General features: G+C 34.5%; 1 protein-coding gene and 1 non-coding gene across 2 annotated transcripts; both read right to left on the reverse strand.

The window, feature by feature from the left end:
- Window positions 1-10,200: 10,200 nt before the first annotated feature.
- TRNAE-UUC (transfer RNA glutamic acid (anticodon UUC)) lies at window positions 10,201-10,273 on the reverse strand. The gene has a single exon. It is a non-coding gene; the product is annotated as a tRNA-Glu (tRNA).
- An 8,576-nt stretch (window positions 10,274-18,849) lies between these two features.
- Window positions 18,850-19,797, reverse strand: LOC148948755 (death-associated inhibitor of apoptosis 1-like). Its single transcript, XM_089095010.1, has one exon. It carries the CDS (start codon window positions 19,492-19,494, stop codon window positions 18,850-18,852), a length of 645 nt encoding a protein of 214 aa, XP_088951136.1. The 5' UTR covers window positions 19,495-19,797.
- Window positions 19,798-22,904: the final 3,107 nt, after the last annotated feature.

Here is a 22,904-nt window from a genome sequence, read left to right on the forward strand (position 1 = left end):
ATTTTGGAAGGAGCAATTGCAGTTTTGTAGCAGCAATAAAAATATATATACAAGCATACCTATCAACAGCGAAGGAAAAGCAATGTTTTTCAATTATGGCGAAAACGAGCCTGTTAGGGTTATTAGTATATGTGTTTGTAAGACTAATGATTTAGAACAAATTCCTGGAACACCGACTCAAGAAAAAAGCATTTCTAACTGTGTTTTAAACAGTTCTTTTAGTTCTACTGAATATTTGGCAAAAAATTCTCTGTGTAGTAGAACAAACTGTCCTGAAAAGTACGAGACAACTATTGAAAAATGCTCTGAATCTAGATCTGACAAGGAAATTATGATGGCTGAAGTCACCTATAACAATCTGAGTAAACATTCAAAACCAAAAATTGGGCAGCAGGTTACTTGGCAATGTCACCCTGATATCTGCAAGCTCTATCCGACGGATATTGAATTATGTCAAATTCTTTTTGATATCCTTGAAAATAATATAGCATTAAAATTTTCAACTGACAAAGTGGTTAATTTCTACCTTGGCGGCTTGGATTATTGTGAAATCAATTACAGGGACACAAGAAAGCATGGGCATTCGTTATACTGTAGCCCAAATGAGGGATGTCAGAGCTATTTGCGTTCTCTAAGGGCACTAGCTCCACATTTTCCTATCTTGACCTGTTTCATTAATAGCGTATATAAGGCAGTATCAAAATATAAGATTATACAACATATTAATCTACTAAAAGTCGAGGGCTCGTACAAGGAACTAAGTCATTATATAGAAGAAGTGTCAAGTAGACTCTGTCGAAATTATAGTCAAGACTTCATTTACGGTGATAGCAATATTAGAGTTTCTTTGGATGAAAATACAATAATAAAATTATTTGGTGAGAGCCTTGATAAGGTAGCTAACATCAGGGATGTATACCCCACAATGCATTGTGACAGATACGAGCAGATAAAGACAAAATACCAATTGAAGAGTCAAAGACCCCCTTCATATAAGAAAGGTTTTGATGTAATGTTGGCCACAATTTTAGAACACCTGCAACAGGACATACCCAAAGATGACAGAGAACAGCTAATTCATTGTACAGGTTGGAAAGAGGATGTCATAGATTCATTCTCTGTCTGTGATTACTGTGCTGGGAATCCGGGTTGCAGCAGTAGCTAGCAACCTAGTTACAGTAAAAACTGATATGTTACATTAAAAGACGATCATTGGAATAAAAAGTTATTGCATGCATTGGACTTAGTTAGCTACTTGATCGTTTGAGGTTCGTCTCTTACTTTTTCAAAGAAGAAAAAGCCGTAGGCTTTTTCCTGTTTGTAATATTTTCCTGTTTGTTATCAGGGTTACAGCAATATCCGGGTTGCAGCGGTAGCTAGTATAGTATAGAACGAACTGCCGTTTCAACTGATGTCATCATAAAGTTTACATTAAGGAACGAACTCTTGCCTATACTATCTTGCATAGACAGCTTAACTACAGCATAGGCTTGTACATTTATATTTACAGTCAAGACATTTTCTTGCCTATTAAAAACTAAATTTTTATAGGCCACTTACGTATAGTATAGTCTAGTACAGTTATATATAAGGTCAATATATTTTATCCGGGTTGCAGCGGTAGCTAGCAACCTAGTAAGAGACGATCACGTCCAATGTTAAGAAATGTAAAAACCCATAATTCCTAAAAAAGGAGTCAGATCAAAACAAAAAGTATACCATTAGAACCGCCTTGTCCGAAACCCCTGTATAGGAAACTTTCTGTCATTTGGCTTGAACAGCAAGGGAAATTTATTGTTATAGTAAAGAACGAACTATATCCGGGTTGAAGCGGTAGCTAGCAACCTAGTAAGAGACGATCACGTCCAATGTTAAGAAATAAAAAAACCCATAGCTCCTAAAAAAGGAGTCAGATCAAAACAAAAAGTAACCATTAGAACCGCCTTGTCCGAAACCCCTGTATAGGAAACTTTCTGTCATTTGGCTTGAACAGCAAGGGAAATATATTGGCTTGAAAATCATCTGGGTTGCAGCGGTAGCTAGCAACCTAGTAAGAGACGATCATGTCCAATGTTAAGAAACATAAAAACCCATAGCTCCTAAAAAAGGAGTCAGATCAAAACAAAAAGTACACCTTTAGAACCGCCTTATCCGAAAACCCTGTCTAGTAAACTTTCTGTCCCTTGGCTTGAACAGCAAGGGAAATATATTTAGTACAATAAAGAACGATACCTAGCCCATGTTAACTAAAAAATAAATAGGGATTATGTAGTTTCCATCAGTATCATGGCTCTAGAGATGGCTGAAACCCAGCAAAGAACAATCCGGGTTGCAGCGGTAGCTAGCAACCTAGTAAGAGACGATCACGTCCAATGTTAAGAAATATAAAAACCCATAGTTCCTAAAAACGGAGTCAGATCAAATTCAAAAGTACACCACTAGAACCACCTTGTCCGAAACCTCTGCATAGTAAACGTTATGTCCCTTGGCTTGAAAAGCAAGGGAAATATATTGGCTTGACAATCAAGAAAAGTGGCAGCTACTACAACATTCTGCCTAAACGGGATATTTTTTCTTTTTTTCTTTTTTTCCAGAGATAGCTTGGCACTGGAACATCGTAAAGAGTTGTTCAATGCCTCATTTTAAAGGAAATTAATTGGGTTAAAAATATATAGTAACTAAAATAAATTATCTCTAAAAGAGAATAAATTTTTCCACCAAAAACTGCATTTTTGATGTCTTTTCACACTGCAGTCTTTCAAACATAATCGTATACCAGCGGTTAGATTTGAACCCACGCCTCCGAAGAGACTGGTGGCTAACACCAGTGCCTTGGACCACTCGGCCAGGCTGCCTCTCATAAATAATATATATGTGAATCCGGGATGCAGCATCCGGGTTGCTGCGGTAGCTAGCAACCTAGTAAGAGACGATCACCTCCAATGTTAAGAAATATAAAAACCCATAGTTCCTAAGAATGGAGTCAGATCAAAACAAAAAGTACACTATTAGAACCGCCTTGTCCGAAACCCCTGTATAGGAAACTTTCTGTCCCTTGGCTTGAACAGCAAGGGAAATATATTGGCTTGAAAATCAAGAAAAGTGGCAGCTACTACAACATTCTGCCTAAACGGGATATTTTTTTCTTCTTCTTTTTTCTTTGTTTCCAGAGATAGCTTGGCACTGGAACATCGTAGAGAGTTGTTCAATTGCTCATTTTAAAGGAAATTAATTGGGTTAAAAATCTATAGTAACTAAAATAAATTATTTCTAAAAGAGAATAAATTTTTCCACCAAAAACTGCATTTTGATGTCTTTTCACACCGCAGTATTTCAAACATAATCGTATACCAGCGGTAAGATTTGAACCCACGCCTCCGAAGAGACTGGTGGCTAACACCAGTGTCTTGGACCACTCGGCTGCCTCTCATAAATAATATATATGTGAATCTGGGTTGCAGCAGTAGCTAGCAACCTAGCAAGAGACGATCAGTCCCATGCTAAGAAATATAAAAACCCAAAACTCCTAAAAATAGAGTCAGATCAAAACAAAAGTACATCATTAGAACTACCTTGTCTGAAACCCTACTAGATAAATAATGAATGTCATCATAGTTTTTTATATTAGAGCTATGAGACGTGAATAGAAAAACACGAAATTATATTGTTGTTTCTGAAGACGTCATGAAATAATACCATTGCGCCATGACGTCATGAAATAAAATCATTGCGCCGTAACGTCATAATCCGGGTTGCAGCGGTAGCTAGCAATACGGGTTGCAGCGGAAGCTAGCAACCTAGTAAGAGACGATCACGTCCAATGTTTAGAAATATAAAAACCCATAGTTCCTAAAAAAGGAGTCAGATCAAATTCAAAAGTACACCATTAGAACCGCCTTGTCCGAAACCCCTATATAGGAAACTTTCAGTCCCTTGGCTTGAACAGCAAGGGATATATATTGGCTTGAAAATCAAGAAAAGTGGCAGCTACTACAGCATTCTGCCTAAACGGGATATTTTTTTTTTCTTTTCCATAGATAGCTTGGCCCTGGAACATCGTAGAGAGTTGTTCAATGGCTCATTTTAAAGGACATTAATTGGGTTAAAAATATATAGTAATTAGAATAAATTATTTCTAAAAGAGAAGAAATTTTTCCACCAAAAACTGCATTTTTGATGTCTTTTCACACTGCAGTCTTTCAAACATAATCGTATACCAGCGGTAAGATTTGAACCCACGCCTCCGAAGAGACTGGTGGCTAACAGCAGTGCCTTGGACCACTCGGCCAGGCTGCCTGTCATAAATAATATATATGTGAATCTGGGTTGCAGCAGTAGCTAGCAACCTAGCAAGAGACGATCAGTCCAATGCTAAGAAATGTAAAAACCCGAAACTCCTAAAAATAGACTAATATCAAAACAAAAGTACATCATTAGAACTACCTTGTCTGAAACCTTACTAGATAAATAATGAATGTCGTCATAATTTTATATTAGCGCTATGACGTGAATAGAAAAACACGATATTATGTTGTGATTTCTGAAGACGTCATGAAATAATATCATTGCGCCATGACGTCATGAAATAAAATCATTACGCCGTGACGTCATAATTACTACTTAAGAACGACAAAGATGTAAATGGTCTCATTCGTTAATTACATAATGGTTAGAACAAAGCAAGCTGCACGCAAGTTAAAAAAACAGTAATACACAGACAACAGAGATAGTATGTTGAAAAAAGAAAAGCAAAGGTAATCAACCGACCAGGCGTATCGAGAAGTAAAAATTGAGCAGGCTAGACAAAAGATCAATTTACAGTAAAGAATGATGTCTCTCCCATACTAACTGATATATGGTTGTTCCAGGTGTAATTACATAAAGGACGAATATAGCACATCATAAATGGTGCTTGCCAATTATCCGGGTTGCAGCGGTAGCTAGCAATCCGGGTTGCAGCGGTATCCGGGTTGCAGCGGTAGCTAGCAACCTAGTAAGAGACGATAACGTCCAATGTTAAGAAATATAAAAACCCATAGTTCCTAAAAACGAAGTCAGATCAAATTCAAAAGTACACCACTAGAACCGCCTTGTCCGAAACCCCTGTATAGTAAACTTTATGTCCCTTGGCTTGAACAGCAAGGGAAATATATTGGCTTGAAAATCAAGAAAAGGGGCAGCTACTACAACATTCTGCCTAAACGGGATATTTTTTTCTTTTTTTTTCTTTGTTTCCAGAGATAGCTTGGCACTGGAACATCGTAGAGAGTGGTTCAATGGCTCATTTTAAAGTAAATTAATTGGGTTAAAAATGTATAGTAACTAAAATAAATTATTTCTAAAAGAGAATAAATTTTTCCACCAAAAACTGCATTTTTGATGTCTTTTCACACTGCAGTCTTTCAAACATAATCGTATACCAGCGGTAAGATTTGAACCCACGCCTCCGAAGAGACTGGTGGCTAACACCAGTGCCTTGGACCACTTGGCCAGGCTGCCTCTCATAAATAATCTGTATGTGAATCTGGGTTGCAGCAGTAGCTAGCAACCTAGCAAGAGACGATTAGTCCAATGCTAAGAAATATAAAAACCCAAAACTTCTAAAAATAGAGTCAGATCAAAACAAAAGTACATCATTAGAACTACCTTGTCTGAAACCCTACTAGATAAATAATGAATGTCATCATAGTTTTATATTAGAGCTATGAGACGTGAATAGAAAAACACAAAATTATATTGTTGTTTCTGAAGACGTCATGAAATAATACCATTGCGCCATGACGTCATGAAATAAAATCATTACTCCCTGCCGTCATAATTACTATATAAAAAGCGTCAAAACTGTAAATGTTCTCATTCATAATTAGATAATGAATAGATCAAAGCAAGCTATACGCAAGTTAAAAAAACAGTACTACACAAACAACAGAGATAGTATCTTGAAAAGAGAAAAGCAAAGGTATTCAACTAACCACGCGTATCGAGATGCGAAATCCGGGTTGCAGCGGTAGCTAGCAACCTAGTAAGAGACGATCACGTCCAATATTAAGAAATATAAAAACCCCTAACTCCTAAAAACAGAGTCAGATCAAAACAAAAAGTACACCATTAGAACCGCCTTGTCCGAAACCCCTATATAGGAAACTTACCACCCTGTGGCTTGAATAACAAAGAAAATATATTGGCTTGATAATCAAGAAAATTGACTTTAACCACGTTATTCTCCACAAACGGGATATTTTTTTCTTTCTTTCTTTTCCACAGATAGCTTGGCACTGGAACATCGTAGAGAGTTGTTCAATGGCTCATTTTAAAGGAAATCTCTATATCTAGCGCTATTTGTACTTAATTTTTTTTTTAATTAATTTTTTTTACGAAAAACTTAATTTTTTATATACAATATTAATCAATGACCTTATAGTCTTTGGATGTAGTTAGTACATAAAGTCTGGATCATCGAATTAAAGCTGAAACTAAGTAAAGAACAATTATGCCTCCATATATTCACAGTGATCTATAAAATTTCCCATTACATCTGTAAACTGTTCCACAGTTGCCGGTTCATACCTTGGAAGCTTTTCACTAAACATGCAAAATTTCTTTTGGATATTACTATGAAGTTTTGCGAAAGCATCTCTAGCTGACTTTTCAACAAAATCCATTCTTTCAGAGATAATTTTAATCTTTAATTTTGAATATTTTTCGTAATCCCGGTAAAACATTCGTAAAATTTTTCTAAATTTACTAAGATCAGCCAGCATTGTTGCCATGTTTTTGGACTTCTGAATATAATTTTTAATTTTGCCCTTATGCGTTCTTTGCAGCTTGTGTAAACTGCAAAATATCCATGGTATCCGAGCAATAGTTTGAATATTTCAATTCAAGCTAGAAAAATACCTTAAAATGTTAAAATTAGTTTTATTTTTAGTTAGGTTCTAACTACCCGATGTGGAATTTACTATGTATTTTCAGACCAAAAAATTCCATTTTTTAATATATTTCATTTTTCAGTTTAGAATCGCTAAAGTTATTATGTAAACTGCAAAAATATTTATGATATATGAGCAATAATTTTAATCTTTTAATTCAAACTAACAAAATACCTGAAAATTTAAAAATTAGTTTTATTTTTTGTTTACAGTAAAGGACGATCTCTTGCCCGTAGTAACTGATATATGGTGATTCCAGGGGTATGTGCAAGCTATCAAGATTGCAGCGGTATCCAGATTGCAGCGGCAGCTGTAACCCGGATTATCCGGGTTGCAGCGGCAGCTAGCAACCTGGTAAGAGACGATCACGTCCAATGTTAAGAAATATATCCGGGTTGCAGCGGTAGCTAGCAACCTAGTAAGAGACGATCACGTCCAATGTTAAGAAATATAAAAACCCATAGCTCCTAAAAAGGAGTCAGATCAAAACAAAAAGTACACCATTAGAACAACCTTGTCCAAAACCCCTGTAAAGGAAACTTTCTGTCCCTTGGCTTGAACAGCAAGGGAAATATATTGGCTTGAAAATCAAGAAAAGTGGCAGCTACTACAACATTCTGCCTAAACGGGATATTTTTTTTTCTTCTTCTTTTCTCTTTGTTTCCAGAGATAGCTTGGCACTGGAACATCGTAGAGAGTTGTTCAATTGCTCATTTTAAAGGAAATTAATTGGGTTAAAAATCTATAGTAACTAAAATAAATTATTTCTAAAAGAGAATAAATTTTTCCACCAAAAACTGCATTTTTGATGTCTTTTCACACCGCAGTATTTCAAACATAATCGTATACCAGCGGTAAGATTTGAACCCACGCCTCCGAAGAGACTGGTGGCTAACACCAGTGTCTTGGACCACTCGGCTGCCTCTCATAAATAATATATATGTGAATCTGGGTTGCAGCAGTAGCTAGCAACCTAGCAAGAGACGATCAGTCCCATGCTAAGAAATATAAAAACCCAAAACTCCTAAAAATAGAGTCAGATCAAAACAAAAGTACATCATTAGAACTACCTTGTCTGAAACCCTACTAGATAAATAATGAATGTCATCATAGTTTTTTATATTAGAGCTATGAGACGTGAATAGAAAAACACGAAATTATATTGTTGTTTCTGAAGACGTCATGAAATAATACCATTGCACCATGACGTCATGAAATAAAATCATTGCGTCGTGATCCGGGTTGCAGCGGTAGCTAGCAATACGGGTTGCAGCGGAAGCTAGCAACCTAGTAAGAGACGATCACGTCCAATGTTAAGAAATATAAAAACCCATAGTTCCTAAAAAAAGGAGTCAGATCAAATTCAAAAGTACACCATTAGAACCGCCTTGTCCGAAACCCCTGTATAGGAAACATTCAGTCCCTTGGCTTGAACAGCAAGGGAAATATATTGGCTTGAAAATCAAGAAAAGTGGCAGCTACTACAACATTCTGCCTAAACAGGATATTTTTTTTTCTTTTTTTCTTTTCCACAGATAGCTTGTCACTGGAAAATCGTAGAGAGTTGTTCAATGGCTCATTTTAAAGGAAATTAATTGGGTTTAAAATCTATAGTAACTAAAATAAATTATTTCTAAAAGAGAATAAATTTTTCCACCAAAAACTGCATTTTTGATGTCTTTTCACACTGCAGTCTTTCAAACATAATCGTATACCAGCGGTAAGATTTGAACCAACGCCTCCGAAGAGACTGGTGGCTAACACCAGTGCCTTAGACCACTCGGCCAGGCTGCCTCTCATAAATAATATAGATGTGAATCTGGGTTGCAGCAGTAGCTAGCAACCTAGCAAGAGACGATCAGTCCAATGCTAAGAAATATAAAAACCCAAAACTCCTAAAAATAGAATAAGATCAAAACAAAAGTACATCATTAGAACTACCTTGTCTGAAACCTTACTAGATAAATAATGAATGTCGTCATAATTTTATATTAGCGCTATGACGTGAATAGAAAAACACGATATTATGTTGTGATTTCTGAAGACGTCATGAAATAATTTCATTGCGCCATGACGTCATGAAATAAAATCATTATGCCGTGACGTCATAATTACTACTTGAGAACGACAAAGATGTAAATGGTCTCATTCGTGAATTACATAATGGTTAGATCAAAGCAAGCTGCACGCAAGTTAAAAAAAACAGTACTACACAGACAACAGAGATAGTATCTTGAAAAGAGAAAAGCAAAGGTAATCAACCGACCAGGCGTATCGAGAAGTAAAAATTGAGCAGGCTAGACAAAAGATCAATTTACAGTAAAGAATGATGTCTCTCCCATACTAACTGATATATGGTTGTTCCAGGTGTAATTACATAAAGGACGAATATAGCACATCATAAATGGTGCTTGCCAATTATCCGGGTTGCAGCGGTAGCTAGCAATCCGGGTTGCAGCGGTATCCGGGTTGCAGCGGTAGCTAGCAACCTAGTAAGAGACGATCACGTCCAATGTTAAGTAATATAAAACCCCCCAACTCCTAAAAAAAAGTCAGATCAAAACAAAAATTATAATAAAGAACGAACTCTTATACTATACATAAATGATCGAAATAGGTCATTATAAATGGGAATATTTTGCAGGTTGCAGCGGTTGCTAGCAACCTAGTAAGAGGTGATCAAGTCCAATGTTAAGAAATATAAAACCCAAGTGAGATCAAAGAAAAAGTACAACATTAGAACTGCCTTGTCAAAAACCCTTTTTTTTTTCTTTTTTTTTTCTTTTGTATCCAGAGATAGCTTGGCACTGGAACATCGTAGAGGGTTGTTCAATAGCTCATTTTAAAGGAAATTAATTGGGTTAAAAATCTATAGTAACTAAAATAAATTATTTCTAAAAGAGAATAAATTTTTCCAATAAAAACTGTATTTTTGATGCAGTGACGTCATAATTACTATATAAGAAACGTCAAAACTGTAAATGGTCTCATTCATGAATACATAATTATAATAAAGATCGAACTCTTCCCTATACTAACTTGCATACGCAACTTCACTCTAGTTAATATAGTTAAGATTACAGTATTTATATTATACATCATTATAAATTATAAAAGGTTCAAATATTCGAAGATTATAGAGTTAAAAATTTTCCCACACCGGGAATCGAACCCGAGCCTGTTTTATAGTAAAGAACGAACTCTTGCCCTTAGTTACCTATGTCTTGTCAAATTAGCTAATTAATTTCACCTGATTTTGTTTTAAAAATAATTCCCACACTGGGATTCGAACCCAAGCCAATTGGTTGAAAGCCAACTATCCTAAACCACTAGACCATATGAGATATGTGTAAAAAGCTAATTAATTGTTTTATGATATTATAATAAAGAACGACCTCTTGCCTATACTAAATTTTATACGCCACTTAATTATAGTATAGGTTAGTACTTCAACAGATAGCATGGCACTGGAACATCGTAGAGAGTTGTTCAATGGCTCATTTTAAAGGAAATTAATGGGGTTAAAAACCTTTTTTAATTAAAACAAATTATTTTTATTACATTAAGAAATTTTAATTATGTTCCTTAAGAAATCATCATAAGGAAAAATTTCCCAAACAGAAATTGAACTCAAGCCTACTGGGTGAGAGCTATCCCAACCTCTAGACCATATAGGATATATTAAAATATCCGATTAATGAAGTTTATGTTAAAGAACAAATTATAATCCTAGTTAGCTGCCTGATTATTTGAGGATCGTCTCTTACTATTCCAAAGAAGAAAAAGCCGTAGGCTTTTTCCTGTTTGTAATTTATTTCATAATAAAGTATTACAGTAAAGAACGATCTTTCACCCGTAGTAACTGATATATGGTGGTTCCAGGGGTAGTCCGGGTTGCAGCGGTAGCTAGCAACCTAGTAAGAGACTATCACCTCCAATGTTAAGTAATATAAAACCCCCCAACTCCTAAAAAAATGTCAGATCAAAACAAAAATTATAATAAAGAACGAACTCTTATACTATACATAAATGATCGAAATAGGTCATTATAAATGGGAATATTTTGCAGGTTGCAGCGGTTGCTAGCAACCTAGTAAGAGGTGATCAAATCCAATGTTAAGAAATATAAAACCCAAGTGAGATCAAAGAAAAAGTACAACATTAGAACTGCCTTGTCAAAAACCCTTATATAGGAAACTTTCTGTCATTTGACTTTAACAGCAACAAGGGAAATATATTGGCTTAAAAATCAAGAAAAGTGATTACAGTAAAGAACGAACTTCAGCCCATAGTAAATAGAATCCGGGTTGCAGCGGTTGTTGCAGTGGTAGCTAGCAACCTAGTAAGAGACGATCACGTCCAATGTTAAGAAATATAAAAACCCATAGTTCCTAACAAAGGAAAAGATCAAAGATCATTTTTGTCAGATCAAAACAAAAAGTACACCATTAGAACTGCCTTGTCCGAAACCCCTGTATAGTAAACTTTCTGTCCCTTGGCTTGCACAGCAAGGGAAATATAATAAAGAACGACCTCTTGCCTATGCTATATTTTATCGGCCACTTAACTATAATATAGGTCAGTAAAGTTTTACATAAAGGATCGATGTCAGTCAAGAGGATCTAATGTAGTACTAATTAATAGAAGTTTTATTTAAACTTTAAATCCGGGTTGCATCGGTAGCTAGCAAGCTAGTAAGAGACCATTACGTCCAATGTTAAGAAATATAAAAACCCATAACTCCTAAAAATTACATTAAAAGACAATCACTGAAATAACAAACCATTCCATACATTGGACTTAGTTAGCTACTCAATTGTTTTCCGGGTTGTATTATAAAGAACGAACTCTTGCCTTTATAACTTTTATAAGCCATTTTTATAATAAAGAGCGACCTCTTGCCTATGCTAAATTTTATAGACCACTTAACTATTGTATAGGTTAGTAAAGTCTACATAAAGGACAGTAAAGAACAAACTTCCAGCCTATAGTAACTAAAATAAGATTATAATCCGTGTTGAAGCGGTAGCTAGCAACCTAGTAAGAGACGATCACTTCTAATGTTAAGATACATAAAAACACATAACTCCTAAAAAAGGTCAGATCAAAACAAAAAGTACACCGTTAGAACCGCCTTGTCCGAAACCCCTATAAAGGAAACTTACCGTCCTTTGGCTTGAATAACAAAGAAAATATATTGGCTTGAAAACCAAGAAAATTGCCTTTAACCACGTTATTCTCCACAAACGGGATATTTTTTTTCTTTCTTTCTTCTTCTTCTTTTCCACAGATAGCTTGGCACTGGAACATCGTAGAGAGTTGTTCAATGTCTCATTTTAAAGTTAATTAATGGCGTTAAAAACTTTTTGTACTTAATCCGGATTGCAGCGGTAGCTAGCAACCTAGTAAGAGACGATCACGTCCAATGTTAAGAAATATAAAAACCCCTAACTCCTAGGAAAAGAGTCAGATCAAAACAAAAATTACACCATTAGAACCGCCTTGTCCAAAACCCCTATAAAGGAAAGTTATCACTCTTTGGCTTGAATAACAAGGAAAATATATTGGCTCGAAAATCAAGAAAATTGACTTTAACCACGTTATTCTCCACAAACGGGATATTTTTTTCTTTCCACTTTTTTTTCCTCCTCAACTAGCTGGGCACTGGAAAATCATAGAGAGCTGTATAATAGCTCATTTTAAAGGAAATTGCAACATCTAGTCACTTTTGCAATTAAAAATAAATTTAAAGTAGATTTAAATTAAGTAGTAGTAATTAAAGTAGTAATTCTACTTTTTAAAGTAGAATCAATTTTGTCCAAAAAATTGCATTTTTGATGTATTTTCATACTGCATTCTTTTCAAAAATATTTGAATTTTGAAGCAATCAAACAGTTCATGGTAATGAAATATATAGTGATAATAGCTACTTGTCTCAATAGTAACCGAAACTCTAAAGAACAAAATTTTGATACCAATAGATAAACTTGTCTCAATAGTAACTGAAACTCTAAAGAACGAAATTTTGGTACCAATAGATACATCGAAGCAAACAGTTCGTGATAACGAACTGTATGTTGTATAGTAAGAGCGACTCGACTCAATAGTAAAACTTGCTACATCTAGTTCCTTCTGTAATTAAAGATAAAATATTTTTCTGCACGAAAAGTATTCAAAATTACAGTTTAAATTTCTCTTTGAAAGAGCGGATGCTGTTGAAAAGTCGGCTAGAAATGCTTTGGCAAAGCTTCATAGTAATATCCAAAAGAAATGTTGTCAGTTTAATGAAAAGCTTCCAAGGTATGGATTGGCAACTGCGGAACAGTTTATAGATGCAATGGAAAATGTTCGACAACACAGTGAATATACGGAGGCGTACTTCTTAGAAAATTCATATATTAATTTTGGAAGGAGCAATTGCAGTTTTGTAGCAGCAATAAAAATATATATACAAGCATACCTATCAACAGCGAAGGAAAAGCAATGTTTTTCAATTATGGCGAAAACGAGCCTGTTAGGGTTATTAGTATATGTGTTTGTAAGACTAATGATTTAGAACAAATTCCTGGAACACCGACTCAAGAAAAAAGCATTTCTAACTGTGTTTTAAACAGTTCTTTTAGTTCTACTGAATATTTGGCAAAAAATTCTCTGTGTAGTAGGACAAACTGTCCTGAAAAGTACGAGACAACTATTGAAAAATGCTCTGAATCTAGATCTGACAAGGAAATTATGATGGCTGAAGTCACCTATAACAATCCGAGTAAACATTCAAAACCAAAAATTGGGCAGCAGGATTCTGTAATTAAATATAAAAGTATCCGGGTTGCAGCGGTAGCTAGCAACCTAGTAAGAGACGATCACGTCCAATGTTAAGAAATATAAAAACCCATAGTTCCTAACAAAGGAGTCAGATCAAAACAAAAAGTACACCATTAGAACCGCCTTGTCCGAAACCCCTGTATAGGAAACTTTCTGTCCTTGGCTTGAACAGCAAGGGAAATATATTGGCTTGAAAATCAAGAAAGTTGACTTTAACCACGTTATTCTCCCCAAACGGGATATTTTTTTCTCTTTTCTTTTTTTCTTTTCCACAGATAGCTTGACACTGGAACATCGTAGAGGGTTGTTCAATAGCTCATTTTATAGGAAATTAATTGGGTTAAAAACCTTTTGTAACTAAAATAAATTATTTCTAAAAGAGAATAAATTTTTCCACCAAAAACTGCATTTTCGATGTCTTTTCACACTGCAGTCTTTCAAACATAATCGTATACCAGCGGTAAGATTTGAACCCACGCCTCCGAAGAGACTGGTGGCTAACACCAGTGCCCTGGACCACTCGGCCAGGCTGCCTCTCATAAATAAATATATATGTGAATTTGGGTTGCAGCAGTTTTTATAATAAAGAACGACCTCTTGCCTATACTAAATCTTATACGCCACTTAATTATAGTATAGGTTAGGAATTCAACAGATAACTTTGCACTGGAACATCGAAGAGAGTTCTTCAATGGCTCACTTTGAAGGAAATTAATGGGGTTAAAAACCTTTTGTAATTAAAACAAATTATTTTTATTACAATATGAAATTCTAATTATATTCCTTAAGAAATCATCATAAGTAAAAATTACCCATACGGAAATTGAACTCAGGCCAACTGGTTGAGAGGTACCCCAACCTCTAGGCCACATAGGATATATTGAAATATCCGATTAATGAAGTTTATGTTAAAGAATAAATTAAAAACCTAGTTAGCTGTCTGATTATTTGAGGATCGTCTCTTACTATTCCAAATAAGAAAAAGCCGTAGGCTTTTTCCTGTTTGTAATCTATAATCCGGGCTCAAGCGGTATCTGGGTTGCAGCGGTAGCTAGCAACCTAGTACGAGACGATCACTTCCAATGTTAAGAAATATAATTATAATAAAGAACGACCTTTTGCCTTTACTAAATTTTATACGCCACTTAAATATAGTATAGGTCAGTAACTCCACAGATAGCTTGGCAATGGAACATCGTAGAGAGTTGTTTAATGGCTCATTTTAAAGGAAATTAATGGGGTTAAACACCTTTTCTAATTATAAAATAAATTATTTTTAAAATTACATTAAAAGACGATCATTCAAAGAACATTACCGTCGCATATATTGGACTTTGTTAGCTTCCTTTGTTAGACAACCTGGCTACAACCTACGATTATGACACCATTGATCAATCTTTAACCTGAAATTATAATCTTATTTTAGTTACTATGGGCTGGAAGTTCGTTCTTTACTGTACCAGTGCCAAGCTATATGTGGAATTACTAACCTATACTATAATTAAGCGGCGTATAAAATTTAGTATAGGCAAGAGGTCGTTCTTTATTATAACTATTGTCTGTGATGTATCTATTGCGTTTTACATAATAATGGACAATTATATAAAAAAAACGTATTGACAAACACCATATATGATTAACTATATCGATGTTTTATATAAATTATATAATATACCTTAGAGAAGCAACTCTCAAAAGATGCTTGTTTGAAGTTATATTGTCAATAGATTATTTCAGTTAAAATGGGTATGTCGTTCTTTACTATAATGTCCCTTCTCAAACTTCGAAATTAAAAAATAATAAGCAACTCTCCTTAACCTACCACGAAAACTTTGACATACTGGCAAAGAAAACTCAAAATTTCTTTCCGAATAATTGATCGACAAAAAATAGAATTTTCTTTGATAGGCTTAAAATGTACGATTGGCTAGTATATTCTTCAATTGAAGATTGTGTAGTTGCAAAGTTCGCGCTTCAAATATTAGGTAAGGGTAATTTCGTTGGTATTCATCAAAATATATGCATTATATGATAAAGATAGGAAAATAGAGGGGGCTGTAAAATAGGGGGAAGAGGACTAGGACTTAAGAAAGATCCTGTGAACGTGCCTGCTTTCAAGTGACTATCTGCAAAATCATGCCTTTTCTTTGAGAGAGTGGGTGGTTTTCCTGATTGTATAAAACCAGAAACTCTATTATTTTTCATTTTCTTTTATTGTTTTCACTGTCAAAAAGCCCGTAAGATATCTTCAAGCTAAAAAACAAAGGACGAATCTGTAAGGGATACGAAAATAAATTTTCTAAGCTATTCGTAGGATCGGTTCAACTTGAACATTTAGGTAAATAAACGGCTGTAAAATTAAAGTTTGTTAATGATTATCATAACTTTACAAATTTGGAATGAAGAGAACGATATTATTAAGTATTCATTGAGCCGCAAGGCTCCTAATATATAATTTTACGAATGTTTTACCGGGATTACGAAAAATATTCAAAATTAAAGATTAAAGTTATCTCTGAAAGAATGGATTTTGTTGAAAAGTCAGCTAGAGATGCTTTTGCAAAACTTCATAGTAATATTCAAAAGAAATGTTGCATGTTTAGTGAAAAGCTTCCAAGGTATGGACCGGCAACTGTGGAACAGTTTACAGATGTAATGGGAAATCTTATACCTCACTGTGAATATATGGAGGCATAATTGTCCTTTACTTAGTTTCAGCTTAAATTTGATGATCGAGCCTTTATGAAATACTAACTACATCCAGCGACTATGACGTCATTGATCAATATTGTATCTAAAAAATTAAGTTTTTCGTAAAAAATAATTAATTTAAAAAAAAATAAGTACAAATAGCACTAGATCTAGAGATTTCTTTTAAAATGAGCTATTGAACAACTCTCTACGATGTTCCAGTGCCAAGCTATCTCTGGAAACGAAAGAAAAAAAATATCCCGTTTGTGGAGAATAACGTGGTTAAAGTCAAATTTCTTGATTTTCAAGCCAATATATTTTCTTTGTTATTCAAGTCAAAGGGCGGTAAATTCCTTTATAGGGGTTTCGGACAAGGCGGTTCTAATGGTGTACTTTTTGTTTTGATCTGACACCTTTTTTAGGAGCTATGGGTTTTTATATTTCTTAAAATTGGACGTGATCGTCTCTTACTAGGTTGCTAGCTACCGCTGCAACCCGGATATAGAAACTAAAAAATTAAAAGATTTTTTTCTAACAATGTGAAGACCGATGTAAGACTTAAAAAAAGAGTATCCATAAAATAGAGAGACTGACACTCACCTTAGACCATCGCTTTTTATGCTAAAGATTGACTCTTTTTTTCACTCCATTGGTTCCAAAATTAATGCTTTGACACGAGCGGAATTTCATAAACAGTAAAACACTTTTCATCACAATCTTTTGAGAATCAGCGGGCTCAGTTGTATCTGCTTTAAAAAGTACTATTTTCCGTTCAAAAGCTTTAAAGGCGATCGATAAATAAAACAATTGCAATTACCATCTGACAATGTATGACTCTTTATGTACATTCCGGAAAATGCTAGTAAAGATTTAGCGTAAAGATTGGGGGATTGAGTAGGGCAGAAGCCCCTCTAATAAATCAGATAACTTTTGTTCATGTTAAGTTTAAACATCGTGCTTTACATTTATGATTAACTTGACTGATCCTTTATGCAACGTGCCTCCAAACCCAAGTAAATAATATCCGTCCTCAGTGGATTCTGATTTGTTGCCGATATATCTCGGTGATGTCTGCTACTGATATCTCGATCTGATCGGGCCTGTTCTCGGTCTGATCTGATCTGTTCTTTGTTTGATGTGACATCACAAACAGGACGGTAAGTTTTCTTTATAGGGGGTTCGGACAAGGCTGCTCTGACCAGACTATTTTTAGGAGTTATGGGTTATTTTAGTTTTTCCTATGGAGCGTGATCGTCTCTTATTAGGTTGCTATACGGCTTCAACCCGGATACTTCAGTTACTATGGGCTACAGTCGTTCTTTAATGTAAATTTATTTTTATCGCTACACCGTTGCAAATTTATCTGTTGAAAAGAAAGAAAGAAAAAATAATATGACGTTTAGGCAAAATTTTGTAGTAGTCGCCACTTTTCTTGATTTTCAAGAGAATATATTTGCCTTGCTGTTCAAGCCAAGGAACAGAAAGTTTTCTTTACAGGGGTTTCGGACGAGGCGGCTCTAATGGTGTACTTTTTGTTTATATCTGAAACTTTTTTTGGAGGTATGAGTTTTTGTATTTCTTAAAATTGGAAGTGATCTTCTAACATTAGAAGTATTTGGAAGTAACATTGGAAGTAACAACGAACTGTTTGATTGCTTCAAAAATCAAATATATTTGAAAAGACAGGAGTGTGAAAAGACATGAAAAAAAGCCATGTTTAGAGCAAAAATTTGCTCTGTTTTAAAAATAATTTGTTTTAGTTACACAAGGTTTCTAACCCAATTAATTTCCTTTAAAATGAGCCATGGAACTGGTGTTTCTGTGCCAAGCTATCTTTGAAAAAGACAGCAGGAAAGAGAAAGAATAAAGATGTCTTTTAGGCAGAATGGTCACTTTTCTTGATTTTTAAGCCAATATATTTCTCTTGTTGCTGTTAAAGTCAAATGACAGAAAGTTTCCTATATAAGGGTTTTTGACAAGGCAGTTCTAATGTTGTACTTTTTCTTTGATCTCACTTGGGTTTTATATTTCTTAACATTGGACGTGATCACCTCTTACTAGGTTGCTAGCAACCGCTGCAACCTGTAAAATATTCCCATTTATAATGACCTATTTTGATCATTTATGTATAGTATAAGAGTTCGTTCTTTATTATAACGTCTTATCATTCTTTACTATATGATTACAAACAGGAAAAAGCCTAAGGCTTTTTCTTCTTTGGAATAGTAAGAGACGACCTGGATACAAACTATGATTATGGCATCAATGATCAATCTTTAACCTGAAATGTTCTTTATTGTAATGGTTTGTTCTTTACTAGGTTTCAGACACCTCTGCAGCCATGATACTGATGGAAATTACACAATCCCTATTTATGTTTCAGTCAACATGGGCTAGGTGTCGTTCTTTATTGTACCAGATAGAAAAATCCAGCTTCGGCAAGTTTGCGAGGATCCATCCGCTCATGGTAATGCCAATTAGCAAAAGTTTGTAGCCTAGCTTCAAAAGTTGTTTTATCAGGGTGCTCAGGGCCTAAATGGGCATTAATTCTGAGGTTGGCCAATGAATTGAGATGACTGTCAACTGATGTGACCAGTGGCTGCGAATTAATGCTAGGAAGGGCTGTACCACCACTTCGGACAGAAAGATAATTCACCGCTAGCTGCCGGTTTCTCGATCTAATATATCGCTCACAAATACCATAGCCTCCGGGTAAAGCAGGAGGTAAACTTATAAGTGGGGCTTCGGAGCCATTTGTAGCTTCAACTGGAATGTTTCCAACATCACATCCCCGCACAAAGGGGCATATTTCAAAGTGTCTTCTATGTTCTTCCATAGGCACATCTCCCTCCTCCCAATGTCCAACCACCCCTACAAAAAAAGCACACTGAACCTGGTCACCATGGCCGACAAAAAAGAATCCAGCCTTAGCTAATTCTCTGGTGTCAATAAAATCCTTCGTCCACCTTCCATTAAATGTCATTAGTCTAACGTCCTCTCGTTTAAGAGCTTGACGTTCTTTTTGTGACAATAAAGGGCGGGAGGAACTCATGCACAAAAGCCTTATATTTTCAAGAGGTGACGGAGGCTGTGAATTAGAATCGGAGGATCCTGTTGACGAGGTAGAACCTGTGCTTAAAGTTCTTGACGATCTTGGTGGTTGGGGACGACTAATACGATTTTTTTGTTTCAAAAATGGACAATCCGGGTTTAAGTTTAAGTGCCTAGCAATAGCTTGATCGTTACAATTCCAGTCACTAATTCTTTTTTTGCAGGCAAAACACTCCACTTCAGTACCTGTGCCTGTTTAATAAAAACCGGCACGTGCTGTTCTTCCCGCAGACAGTGGTGCAGACGAGGGCAAACAACGAAAAGTGTTAATTCTTTGTTCTAAGTTCTCAAAACGCATTGGTTGAATGTTTGAATGTTAGCTGAATGTTTAAGTCACGTATCAAGTACCAAGAACCTAACAAAAAATTCAACTAATTTTAAAATTTTTAGGTATTTTTCTAGTCTAAGTTCAAAGATTAAAACTATTGATCAGATACCATAAGTATTTTTTCAGTTTATAACTTTACCGATTCTGAACTGAAAACGAAAAATAAAATAAAAGTTTATTTTTTAAATTTTTACGTCAAGTCGCTCATTACGTCATATATGGTTACTTAGTAATATTTTATATTACTATATTTTATATTTCATGATTACAAAATGTAATTAGAGTTCGTTCTTTATTGTAACTATAATTAAGTGGCGTATAATATTTAGCATAGGTAAGAGGTCGTTCTTTATTATAATTTATTTACATTCTAGCTAAAATAATGAAGATAATATGAATGAACCACAGTGTTCAGATTCTTTGGACTTGAGTTCGTTTTTTAACTATAAATACAAACGGGAAAAAGCCTACGGCTTTTTTCTTCTTTTAAATAGTAAGAGACGAAACTCAAACAATCAAGTAGCTAACTAAGTCCAATGTATGGAATGGTTTGTTATTTCAGTGATCGTCTTTTAATGTAATTAAAAGCACTATCTTTTCAATTTAAATTTTAAAAAAGAAACTTGTTTATTTACATTCTAGCTAAAATAATGAAGATAATATGAATGAACCACAGCGTTCAGTTTCTTTGGACTTGAGTTCGTTTTTTAACTATAAATACAAACAGGAAAAAGCCTACGGCTTTTTTTTCTTTTAAATAGTAAGAGACGAAACTCAAACAATCAAGTAGTTAACTAAGTCCAATGTATGGAATGGTTTGTTATTTCAGTGATCGTCTTTTAATGTAAAGAAAATTATAAAAATACTGTAATCTTAACTATAGTAAAGTTGCGTATGCAAGTTAGTATAGGGAAGAGTTTGATCTTTATTATACTGGAAACAAAGGAAAGAGAATCTTATATAGTAATTATGACGTCACTGCATCAAAAATACAGTTTTTATTGGAAAAAATTTATTCTCTTTTAGAAATAATTTATTTTAGTTACTATAGATTTTTAACCCAATTAATTTCCTTTAAAATGAGCTATTGAACAACCCTCTACGATGTTCCAGTGCCAAGCTATCTCTGGATACAAAAAAAAAGAAAAAAATATCCCTTTTGGGGAGAATAACGTGGTTAAAGTAAATTTTCTTGATTTTCAAGCCAATATATTTCCCTTGCTGTTCAAGCCAAGGGACAGAAAGTTTCCTATACAGGGGTTTCGGACAAGGCGGTTCTAATGGTGTACTTTTTGTTTTGATCTGACTCCTTTTTTAGGAGCTATGGGTTTTTATATTTCTTAACATTGGACGTGATCGTCTCTTACTAGGTTGCTAGCTACCGCTGCAACCCGGATGTTCTTCTAACGATCGTCTTTTAATATAATATAATTAACCCCATTAATTTCCTTTAAAATGAGCCATTGAACAACGTTCTATGATGTTCCAGTGCCAAGCTATCTGTGGAATTACTAACCTATACTATTATTCAGTGGCGTATAAAATTTATTATAGGCATGAGGTCGTTCTTTATTATAAATTACATAATCCCTATTTATGTTTTAGTTAACATGGGCAAGGTGTCGTTCTTTATTGTATATGGACTAAGGTTCTTTCTTTCATGTAAAACTAGCAAAACATTTTTTAAGCCTGATGAAGATTTAACTAATTTGTCAAAAGTAAGGTTGCAAGTCGACGACTTTGTTTTGGCCTTATTATAATTGGTATGGTGAAATAATAATACGCACATGGCTCTTAAATCATACTTCTTTATGGTTCAATATGGTCTAGTGGCTAGGATAGTTAACTTTCACTTAACAGGCTCGGGTTCGATTCCCGGGATGGGAAAATTTTTAACTCTATAATCTTCGAACATTTGAACCTTTTATAATTTATAATGGTGCATAATATAAATAATGTAATCTTAACTATAGTGAAGTTGCGTATGCAAGTTAGTATAGGGAAGAGTTCGATCTTTATTATAAAAAATAGCTAACTAAATCAAATGTATGTAATGGGTTTTTTATTCCAATGGTCGTCTTTTAATGGAAAATTTTAATATATTGGCCTTAAATATAACTGTACTAGCCTAAACTATAGTTAAGTGGCCTATAAAATTTAGTAGAGGCAAGTGGTCGTTCTTTATTATAATATAGATTTTTAACCCAAATAATTTCCTTTAAAATGAGCCATTTTTAATTTATTTTGATTACAAAAGGTTTTTAACCCCATTAATTTCCTTTAAAATGAATCATTGAACAACTCTCTACGATGTTACAGTGCCAAGCTATCTGTTGAATTACTAACCAATACTATAATTAAGTGGCGTATAAAATTTAGTATAGGCAAGAGGTCGTTCTTTATTATAATGCTCTCTTCCTACACCTCCTCTTCCGTGGCTTTGCCCGACTGGACAAGGTATTTTACTGCAGAGAAGCAAATTTTCAAAAGATCCTTGTCTAACATAAATACTTGACTTTTCTCTCTCAATTTTAACTTTTCCATACAACTGGTCTATTAAATACCTTTGCTTTTCTCTTTTCATGATACTATGCCTTGTTTTTGTGTAGTACTATTATCTTTAACTTACTTGAAGCTTGCTTGGATAAAGCCATTAATGTTTCAGCTTTGTAGTCTTACGGGTCCTTATATTATAAGAGACGAAACTCAAACAATCAAGTAGCTAACTAAGTCCAATGTATGGAATGGTTGGTTATTTCAGTGATTGTCTTTTAATGTAAAAATATAAATACTGTAATCTTAACTATAGTGAAGTTGCGTATGTGGAAGTTAGTATAGGGAAGAGTTTGATCTTTATTATATTCTAGCTAAAATAATGAAGATAATGTGAATGTACCACAGGGTTCAGTTTCTTTGGACTTGAGTTCGTTTTTTAACTATAAATACAGACAGGAAAAAGCCTACGGCTTTTTCTTCTTTTAAATAGTAAGAGATGAAACTCAAACAATCAATTAGTAGCTAAC

The sequence above is a fragment of the Artemia sp. Qi Xiang Cuo genome, chromosome 9 (assembly GCF_049724085.1).
Source record: "Artemia sp. Qi Xiang Cuo chromosome 9, ASM4972408v1, whole genome shotgun sequence".
Lineage (NCBI taxonomy): Eukaryota > Metazoa > Arthropoda > Branchiopoda > Anostraca > Artemiidae > Artemia > Artemia sp. Qi Xiang Cuo.

Bases quoted from the DNA above. Each gene is read 5' to 3' on its own strand.
- LOC148948755 (XM_089095010.1), bottom strand. From the start codon at position 19,494: ATGAGTTCCTCCCGCCCTTTATTGTCACAAAAAGAACGTCAAGCTCTT.